General features: G+C 20.0%; 2 protein-coding genes across 2 annotated transcripts in view; both read right to left on the reverse strand. All coding sequences in view use genetic code 6, as the record gives it.

The window, feature by feature from the left end:
- Positions 1–985: 985 nt before the first annotated feature.
- TTHERM_01453050 (hypothetical protein) lies at positions 986–6,571 on the reverse strand (the record flags this gene model as incomplete). Its single annotated transcript, XM_001023691.4, has 14 exons — positions 986–1,106; positions 1,332–1,421; positions 1,674–1,763; positions 2,015–2,104; positions 2,348–2,437; positions 2,689–2,778; positions 3,003–3,092; positions 3,345–3,434; positions 4,377–4,466; positions 4,781–4,870; positions 5,169–5,258; positions 5,549–5,638; positions 5,925–6,014; positions 6,309–6,571. 14 exons carry the CDS (start codon positions 6,569–6,571, stop codon positions 986–988), a joined length of 1,464 nt encoding a protein of 487 aa, XP_001023691.4.
- Positions 6,572–7,807: 1,236 nt separating this feature from the next.
- Positions 7,808–10,705, reverse strand: part of TTHERM_001453050 (hypothetical protein) — a gene marked incomplete at both ends in the record, with an annotated part of 7,329 nt that continues 4,431 nt past the window's right edge. The window contains 8 exons of the mRNA XM_012799891.1: positions 7,808–7,886; positions 8,227–8,316; positions 8,634–8,723; positions 9,010–9,099; positions 9,323–9,412; positions 9,745–9,834; positions 10,069–10,158; positions 10,467–10,556. Of these exons, the coding sequence (XP_012655345.1) occupies positions 7,808–7,886; positions 8,227–8,316; positions 8,634–8,723; positions 9,010–9,099; positions 9,323–9,412; positions 9,745–9,834; positions 10,069–10,158; positions 10,467–10,556 (709 nt within the window). The remainder of the gene's footprint in view (positions 7,887–8,226; positions 8,317–8,633; positions 8,724–9,009; positions 9,100–9,322; positions 9,413–9,744; positions 9,835–10,068; positions 10,159–10,466; positions 10,557–10,705) is intronic.

The raw sequence follows: 10,705 nt of genomic DNA on the forward strand, positions 1-10,705 counted from the left end.
AAAATTACATAAATTCTTGATATGAAATAATATAAGCTTATAAAAGCCAAATTCAGCATTAACGACTTTTAAATTAATTAATTTACTCTAAATATTCTTAAATAAAAAAATCAAAATTGAATTGTCTGAATGAATAAATGATAATTTAAAAAAACAATTATTTTATGATTTTAAAAAATATAAAATGAAAAAAATGATCATAAGATAAATTAAAAATTTGAGAAAAAAAAAAAAACATTAAAACCACTAAAGTTAAAATAAAAATTAAAACTTGATTTCTCCCTGAGGTTTTATTTAAATCATGGCATCTAATTAATCTTGATAAATAAAAAAAGGATAGAAATATGATTGATGGATAATATTTAATATTAAAATATAACTGGCATATAAAAGTTTGGCATTTAATAAAATGTAATATAACACTAAAAATTTCAAATTATTTGATCATTTTGGAGAAACCAGAGGGTTTGCTTTTGAAGATTTAATTTATTTAAGTAAATTTAATTTTTTTATTTTTTATAAATAATTTATTTACTTACAAAAATATGAATGATATTTATAAATATAAAATCAATAATAAAATCTATCAATCTATCCATTTATATTTTAGGTCAAAAACACTTTTTCAAAATATTATATAATAAAATAAAAAATACTATTCAAACATTTTATATTTATTCATCCTTTTTTCACCAGTTGTTTATCATGAGAAATCAAAGACAACTAATCTTTTTGATTTAAGAAACTTGCTTAATACTTTGAACTTTTATGATTTATTCATTGAGCTAAAACTTTTATAATAAATTTGTGTAAATTTTAAAATAAATATCAAAATAGAATAAACTTTTAAATTTAAAATTATTCTTTAAATTAATAAATAAATAATATTAGTGGAATAAAAAAGATAAAAAAATAAAATAAATAAAGCTATCAAATAAATTCAAAAAGCTTTTTTGTTTTATATTCATTTTTATAGTTTAAACAATCAAAATCCAAAACAAATAAACTGTTTTTACCAAAGGTAAAGTCTCAAATTTGAGAGATTTATGCAATTTGCTAAAGCAGATACTAAGCCTGATACACCAATTGCACCAATTTAATTATTACTTTTTTAAATATAGAAGAAAAAATATATCATTAAATAATTAATTAGAAGGAAAAAATGAAGAAAAAATATGAAATAAATAATAAAAGCAAAAGTTAAAAATAAAATGATGAGCTAAATTAATAAAAAAATAACAAAAAAAAGCAAGCACAATAAAAAGAAAAAAAAGCTTTATTGTTTTTATAATTAAAAATATCACAATCCAAAACAAATAAACTGTTTTTACCTAAGGTCAAGTGTCAAATTTGAGAGATTAATGCAATTTGCTAAAGCAGAACCTAAGCCTGATGCACCTTCATCATCAATTTCACTAAAACTTTTGAAATATTGAAGAAAAAATATATCATTAAATAGTTAATTAGAAGTAAAAAATGAAGAAAAAATATGAAATAATAAGAAATAAATAATAAAGGCAAAAGTTGAAAATAAAATGATGAGCTAAATTAACAAACAAAGAACAAAAAAAAAGCAAGTACAATAAAAAGAAAAAGAAAAAAGAGCTTAATTGTTTTTAACTAGTTTTTATAATTTAAAATATCACAATCCAAAACAAATAAACTGTTTTTACATAAGGTCAAGTGTCAAATTTGAGAGATTAATGCAATTTGCTAAAGCAGAACCTAAGCCTGATGCACCAATTGCATCAATTTAATTAGACCTTTTTAAATATTGAAGAAAAAATATATCATTAAATAGTTAATTAGTAGGAAAAAATGAAGAAAAAATATGAAATAATAAGAAATAAATAATAAAAGCAAAAGTTGAAAATAAAATGATGAGTTAAATTAATAAAGAAAGAACAAAAAAAAGCAAGCATAATAAAAAGAAAAAGAAAAAAGAGCTTAATTGTTTTTAATTAGTTTTGATAATTTAAAATATCACAATCCAAAACAAATAAACTATTTTTACCGAAGTTAAAGTGTCAAATTAGAGAGATTAATGCAATTTGCTAAAGCAGAACCTAAGCCTGATGCACCAATTGCGCCAATTTAATTGTTACTTGTTAAATATTGAATAAAAAATAATATTATTAAATAGTTAATGAGAAGGAAAAAATGAAGAAAAAATATGAAATAAATAATAAAAGCAAAAGTTGAAAATAAAATGATGAGTTAAATTAATAAAGAAAGAACAAAAAAAAAGCAAGCACAATAAAAAGAAAAAGAAAAAAGAGCTTAATTGTTTTTAACTAGTTTTTATAATTTAAAATATCATAATCCAAAACAAATAAACTGTTTTTACCTAAGGTCAAGTGTCAAATTTGAGAGATTAATGCAATTTGCTAAAGCAGTACCTAAGCCTGATGCACCTTCATCATCAATTTCACTAAAACTTTTGAAATATTGAAGAAAAAATATATCAATAAATAGTTAATTAGAAGTAAAAAATGAAGAAAAAATATGAAATAATAAGAAATAAATAATAAAGGCAAAAGTTGAAAATAAAATGATGAGCTAAATTAACAAAGAAAGAACAAAAAAAAGCAAGCATAATAAAAAGAAAAAGAAAAAAGAGCTTAATTGTTTTTAATTAGTTTTGATAATTTAAAATATCACAATCCAAAACAAATAAACTGTTTTTACCTAAGGTCAAGTATCAAATTTGAGAGATTTATGCAATTTGCTAAAGCAGAACCTAAGCCTGATGCACCAATTGCACCAATGTAATTGTTACTTGTTAAATATTGAAGAAAAAATAATATTATTAAATAATTAATTAGAAGGAAAAAATGAAGAAAAAATATGAAATAAATAATAAAAGCAAAAGTTAAAAATAAAATGATGAGCTAAATTAACAAAAAAATAACAAAAAAAAGCAAGCACAATAAAAAGAAAAAAAGCTTTATTGTTTTTATAATTAAAAATATCACAATCCAAAACAAATAAACTGTTTTTACCTAAGGTCAAGTGTCAAATTTGAGAGATTAATGCAATTTGCTAAAGCAGTACCTAAGCCTGATGCACCTTCATCATCAATTTCACTAAAACTTTTGAAATATTGAAGAAAAAATATATCAATAAATAGTTAATTAGAAGGAAAAAATGAAGAAAAAATATGAAATAATAAGAAATAAATAATAAAAGCAAAAGTTGAAAATAAAATAATGAGCTAAATTAACAAAGAAAGAACAAAAAAAAAGCAAGCACAATAAAAAGAAAAAAAAAAAAGAGCTTTATTGTTTTTAATTAGTTTTTATAATTTAAAATATCACAATCCAAAACAAATAAACTGTTTTTACCTAAGGTCAAGTGTCAAATTTGAGAGATTAATGCAATTTGCTAAAGCAGAACCTAAGCCTGATGCACCAATTGCATCAATTTAATTAGACCTTTTTAAATATTGAAGAAAAAATATATCATTAAATAGTTAATTAGAAGGAATTAATGAAGAAAAAATATGAAAAAATAAGAAATAAATAATAAAAGCAAAAGTTGAAAATAAAATGATGAGCTAAATTAACAAAGAAAGAACAAAAAAAAGCAAGCACAATAAAAAGAAAAAGAAAAAAGAGCTTTATTGTTTTTAATTAGTTTTTATAATTAAAAATATCACAATCCAAAACAAATAAACTGTTTTTACCTAAGGCCAAATATTATTTTAGGTAAAATTATCAGATTACAAAAAATAAAAAAATAAAGCATATCTTATTATATAAAATATAATATTCAAATATATTTAGATTTATTTGTTTTTTTTTCAATACCAATATGTTATTTATAAGGTAATTAATCTTTTTGATTTGAGGTACTTAGCTTTCAATTAGTTTGATTACTAGACTATGTTACGACTTTTAATATAAATTAGTGTAAATTACTCAAAAAAAAAATAAATTGGATAAAATATTTTATTTTTTATAAATAAAAAAATTACATTAAAAATAATATAAATATAAAGTCAATAAATAAATAAATAAATAAAATAAAAAAAGGTAGTTATATTTTCTTTAATTCATTATAATATTAAAAAATATCATAATCCAAAACAAATAAACTGTTTTTACCATAGATGAAGTTTCAAATTTTTGAGATTAGTGCACCTTCTTAAGCAAGATCCTAAGTATGATACGCCTTAAGTATCAATTTTGTTTTAGCTTTTTAAAAATTTTATTAATCAACAAACAAACAATAAAAGAAATAAAAAAAAGAAAAATAAATCAAATAAAAAACTAATAAATTAATAAATTAAAAGAGATTGTTAGTTCGTTATGTTTTTTTCAATTCATTTTTATATTCAAAAATATCACAATCCAAAACAAATAAACTGTTTTTACTTCAGGTAAAGAGTCAAATTTGAGAGATTAAGGCACTTTCCTAAACCTGAACCTAAGTTAGATGCACCCTAATTATCAATGTAGTTACTCCTTTTTAAATATAAAAGAAATAATATATATTTAGTTAGTTAGTTACATAGTGAGCTAGAAGAAAAAAATGAAGATAAAATGTAAAATTAAGAGAAATTAATAATTAATAATAAAAACAAAATTTGAAAATAAATGAGTAAAATTAATAGCTAACAAACAATAAAAGAAATAATAAAAAAGAAAAATAAATCAAATAAAAAACTAATAAGTAAAAAAATTAAAAGAGATTGTTAGTTAATTAGTTAGTTATATTGTTTTCAATTCATTTTTATATTCAAAAATATCACAACCCAAAACAAATAAACTGTTTTTACCTCAGGTTAAGTGTCAAATTTGAGAGATTAAGGCACTTTCCTAAACATGAACCTAAGTCTGATACACCCTAAGAAGAAATTTAGCAATAACTTTTTAAATATAAAAGAAATAATATATATTTAATTAGTTAGTTACTTAGTGAGCTAGAAGGAAAAAATGAAGATAAAATATGAAATAATGAGAAATTAATTTATTTATTAATAATAAAACCAAAAGTTAAAATAGAAATAATAAAAAATAAAAAAATCAAATAAAAAGCTAATAAGTTAATAAATTAAAAGATATTTTTAATTCATTAGTTAGTTAGTTAGTTAGTTAGTTATATTGTTTTCAATTCATTTTTATATTCAAAAATATCACAACCCAAAACAAATAAACTGTTTTTACCTCAGGTTAAGTGTCAAATTTGAGAGATTAAGGCACTTTCCTAAACCTGAACCTAAGTTTGATGCACCCTAATCACTAATTTAGTTTCCCCTTTTTAAATATAAAAGAAATAATATATATTTAGTTAGTTAGTTACTTAGTGAGATAGAAAGAAAAAATGAAGATAAAATATGAAATAATGAGAAATTAATTAATTAATAATAATAAAAGTAAAAGTTGAAAATGAAATAATAAAAAATAAAAAAAATAAAATAAAAAGCTAATAAGTTAATAAATTAAAAGAGATTGTTAGTTAGTTAATTAGTTAGTGAATCATATTGTTTTCAATTCATTTTTATATTCAAAAATATCACAACCCAAAACAAATAAACTGTTTTTACTCCATATAAAGTGTCAAATTTGAGAGATTAAGGCACTTTCCTAAACCTGAACCTAAGTCTGATGCACCCTAATCACTAATTTAGTTTCTCCTTTTTAAATATAAAAGAAATAATATATATTTAGTTAGTTAGTTACTTAGTGAGATAGAAAGAAAAAATGAAGATAAAATATGAAATAATGAGAAATTAATTAATTAATAATAATAGAAGCAAAAGTTGAAAATGAAATAATAAAAAATAAAAAAAATAAAATAAAAAGCTAATAAGTTAATAAATTAAAAGAGATTGTTAGTTAGTTAATTAGTTAGTTATATTGTTTTCAATTCATTTTTATATTCAAAAATATCACAACCCAAAACAAATAAACTGTTTTTACCTCAGGCTAAGTGTCAAATTTGAGAGATTAAGGCACTTTCCTAAACCTGAACCTAAGTCTGATGCACCCTAAGCACCAATTTAGTTCCAACTTTTTAAATGTAAAAGAAATAATATATATTTAGTTAGTTAGTTAGTTACTTAGTGAGATAGAAAGAAAAAATGAAGATAAAATATGAAATAATGAGAAATTAATTAATTAATAATAATAAAAGCAAAAGTTGAAAATGAAATAATAAAAAATAAAAAAAATAAAATAAAAAGCTAATAAGTTAATAAATTAAAAGAGATTGTTAGTTAGTTAATTAGTTAGTGAATCATATTGTTTTCAATTCATTTTTATATTCAAAAATATCACAACCCAAAACAAATAAACTGTTTTTACTCCATATAAAGTGTCAAATTTGAGAGATTAAGGCACTTTCCTAAACCTGAACCTAAGTCTGATGCACCCTAATCACTAATTTAAGAAGGGCTAAGCGGCTCGAGTGGGCGAGTCGGAGGGTCTTAGCAGTGATATCGGGGGTTCGAATCCTATACCGCCCCCTTTATTTCGAAAAATTCCATGTAAAAATGTGAATGTTACCAGCGGTCTCCTTGGTAGGAGGGAAGGGCCAAATCTGATAGGTGGTAAAGAGGAGGCCCCATTCTGAACAGAAGATCTGGAATACAAATGGAAAGCGAGCATAATGCGTAGTCAAATCATGGAAGATTAGTAGAAATGCCATTAGGGTGTAGGTGACCCTTCCCTTCTAGTATATTACCCACAATTATATATAAATAAATTGGTATACGTATAATAATAATGTATAAGTAATTATATATAGGGCCCCTATCCCGAGTGCATGTAACCATGTGCGAGTATGTATGTATGTATGTATCACTAATTTAGTTGCTCCTTTTTAAATATAAAAGAAATAATATATATTTAAATTATTACTTAGAAGGAAAAAATGAATGAAGATAAAATGTGAAATAATATGAAATTAATTTATTTATTAATAATGAAAGCAAAAGTTGAAAATTAAATAATAAAAAAAATAAAAATAGATAAAATATAATATATATGTAAATAAATAAATAAATTAATTAAAAGAGGTAGTTAGTTATATTGTTTTCAATTCATTTTTATATTCAAAAATATCTTAATCCAAAACAAATAAACTGTTATTACTCAAGATAAAGTGTCAAATTTGAGAGATTAGTGCAGTCTGCTAAAAGAAAACCTAAGACTTAAGCATCTTTATCATCAATTTTTATATTAATACATCTATGAAAAAATGTATAGTTAATTTGTTATTTGGAAGGGTAAAATGAAGTAAAAGTATGAAATAATAAGGAGTTAATTAGTAATTAAATAAAATATTTATTTAAATTAACAAATAAACAAAAAAAAATTACAAGCTGAATAAAAAAAGAAAAATAAATCAAATAAAAAAATTTTAAATAAATTAAAAGAGTTAATTAGTTTATTATTTAGTTATTATAATCAGATATAAATAAACTGTTTTTACGATAGTTTGAGTTCTAAATTTTAGAGATTAACTTTCTTTGCTAAATAAAAACCTAAATGTTAGGCATCTTATTAATTAATTTATTGTGTGCTTTTTAGATATTGAAGAATAAATTTATAGTTAACTAATTAGTTAGAAGGAAAAAATGAAAAAAAAAGAAATAAATTAACTAATAAAAAAATAAATAAATGTTAAAAACCAAAAAAATAAGTTAATTTATAAGAGTAAAAACAATAAAATATCAGAAAAAAAAATTATCTATAAAAGCTAATAAATAAATAAGTTAATTAAAAGTTATGTTGTTTTCTATTTATTATTATATTCAAAAATATCACAATCCAAAGCAAATAAATAAATAAACTGTTTTTACTCAAGATTAAGTGTAAAATTTGAGAGATTAGCACACTTTCCTAAATTATAGCCTAAGGCTAATTAGCCAATTGCTTTAACTTAATTTTTACTTTTTAAATATTGAAGAAAAAATAAATATAAAGCTAATTCGTTATTTAGAAGGAAAAAATGATTATAAAATATTATTTAAAAAAAATTAATTAATTAATAAAATCAAAAATAAAAATAAAAATAAAAATTGTAATGAGTTAAATTAATAAACAAACAACAAAAGAAATAAAAAGAAAACGAAAGCATAATAAAAAAAAGTAAAATAAACCAAATAAAAAGCTAATAAATTAATTAAAATAGTTAGTTAGTTGTATTCTTTTCAATTTATTTTTATATTCAAAATATCATAATCCAAAATAAACAAATAAATAAATAAACTGTTTTTACTTTAGATTAAGTTTCAAATTTTTGAGATTAACGCACTTTCTTAAACCAGAACCTAAGTATGATGCGCCTTAGACATCTATATTATTATCCCTTTTTAAATATTGAAGAAATAATTTATATTTAATTAGTTAGTTAGTTAATTAGAAGGAAAAAATAAAGTTAAAATGTGAAATAATAAGAAATTAATTAATTCATAATAAAAGCAAAAGCTCAAAATGAAAAAAGAGTATAATTAACAAAGGAAAAATGTAAAAATAAAAAATTTAAGATAAATAAAAAAAAATATAAATCAAATAAAAATATAATAAATAAATTATAATAATTAACTAGTTATATTTTTTTAATTCGTTTTTATATTCAAAAATATCACAATCCAAAACAAAACAAAACAAATAAACTGTTTTTACTCAAGATCAAGTGTCAAATTTTAGAGATTGGTGCACCTTCCTAAACTAAAACCTAAATCTTATGCACGTTTATAACCAATTGAATTTAGTCTTTTTAAAATATTGAAGAAAAAATATTTTGTTAATTAATTAATTAAAAGGAAAAAACAAACAAAAATGTGAAATAATAAGAAATAAGTGAATGAATGAATTAATTAATAATATAAACAAAAGTTGAAAATCAAAAAATAAGTTAAATTTACAAAGGAAAAAGCAAAAAAAAAAATAAATAAAATAAAAATCTAATAAATAATTTAAAATAATTAATTATATTTTTTTCAATTCATTTTTATATTCGAAAATATCACAATCTAAGACAAATAAACATTATTTTTACTTTAGATTAAGTGTCAAATCTTAGAGAATAGTACACATTCCTAAACCAAAACCTAAGCTTAATGGATTCTTGTCACCAATTTAATTTAGACTTTTTAAAATATTGATGAAAAAATATATTCATTAGTTATTGAAAAGGAGAAAATGAAGATAAAATATGAAATAGTAAAAATTAATTAATTAATAATAGCAAAAGTTAAAAATAAAAAAATGGTTTAAATTAACAAAAATGAATAAATAAATAAATAAATAAATAAATAAATAAATAAAAAGCTTCTTAATAAATTAAAAAAGTTAGATATAACTATTTTTACTCAAGATTAAGTGTCAAAATTGAAAGATTAGTGCAATTTTCTAAAGCAGAACCTAAGCCTTATACACCAGTTGCACCAATTTTATTATGACTTTTTAAATATTAAAGAAATAATAATTTGTTAATTAGTTAGTTAGAAGGAAAAAAAAATGTGAAATAATAAGAAATGAGTTAATTAATTAATTAATTAATAAAACAAAAAGTTGAAAATGAAAAAAATAGTTAAATTAAAAAGTGAATAAAGAAAGAAAGAAATTAAAAAACAACACAAAAAAAATATAATAAAAATAAAAAAGAAATAAATTAAATAAAAAGCTAATAAATAAATAAACTAAAGGAGTTAGTTATGTTTTTTACAATTCTTTTTTATATTCAAACAAAAACATCACATTCCAAAACAAATAAATTGTTTGTTTGTCTTACCCTAAATTAAGTGTCAAATTTTTGAGAAATATACACTTTCCTAAACCAGAACTTAAGTCTAATACACCTTCATCACCAATTTAATTGTTACTTTTAATATTTAAAAAATTGTACAAAATTAATTAGTTAGTTATTTAATTAGAAGGAAAAAGTGAAGATAAATGCGAAATAATAAGTTAATTAATTAATTAAAAAAAGCAAAAGTTGAAAATCAAAAAATGAGTTCAATTAAAAAAACAAACAAAGAAAGAAATTAAAAAAAACACAAATATAATAAAATAAAATAAAATGAAAATAAATTAAAACAAAATAAACTAATTTTACATTAGATTAAGTTTTAAATTTTAGAGATTAACACACTCCCCTAAACTAGAACCTAAGTCTGATGCACCTTAAGCACCAATTTTATTATACCTTTTTAAATATTGAAGAGATAGCATTAAATTAAATAGTTATCTAGAAGGAAAAAATTAAGATAAATAAAATATGAAATAAATTAATTAATTCATAAAAGCAAAAGCTGAAAATGAGAAAATTAATTAAATTAAAAAATAAGCAATAAGAGAAATTAATAAAAAAATACAAACAAAATAAAAAAGAAAATAAATAAAATAAAATAAAGAGCTAATAAATAAGTAAATTAAAAGAGTTAATTATTTTATTTTTTAATTCCTTTTTAAATTCAAAAATATCACAATTTAAAACAAATTAACTATTTTTACTCAAGATCAAGTGTAAAATTTGAGAGATTAGAGCAATTTCTGAAACCAGAACCTAAGTTTGACGCACCTAAAGCACCAATTTAATTGAATCTTTTTAAATATTTAAGAAATTATATATAGTTAGTTAGTTAGTTAGAAAAAAACAAAGAAAAAATGAAGATAAAGTGTGAAATAGTAAGAAATAAATCTATCAGCTAAACTTAGAAACAAACAAAGAAATTAAAAAAAAAAAAACACAC

This window comes from Tetrahymena thermophila (genome assembly GCF_000189635.1).
Source record: "Tetrahymena thermophila SB210 genomic scaffold scf_8254414, whole genome shotgun sequence".
NCBI lineage: Eukaryota > Ciliophora > Oligohymenophorea > Hymenostomatida > Tetrahymenidae > Tetrahymena > Tetrahymena thermophila.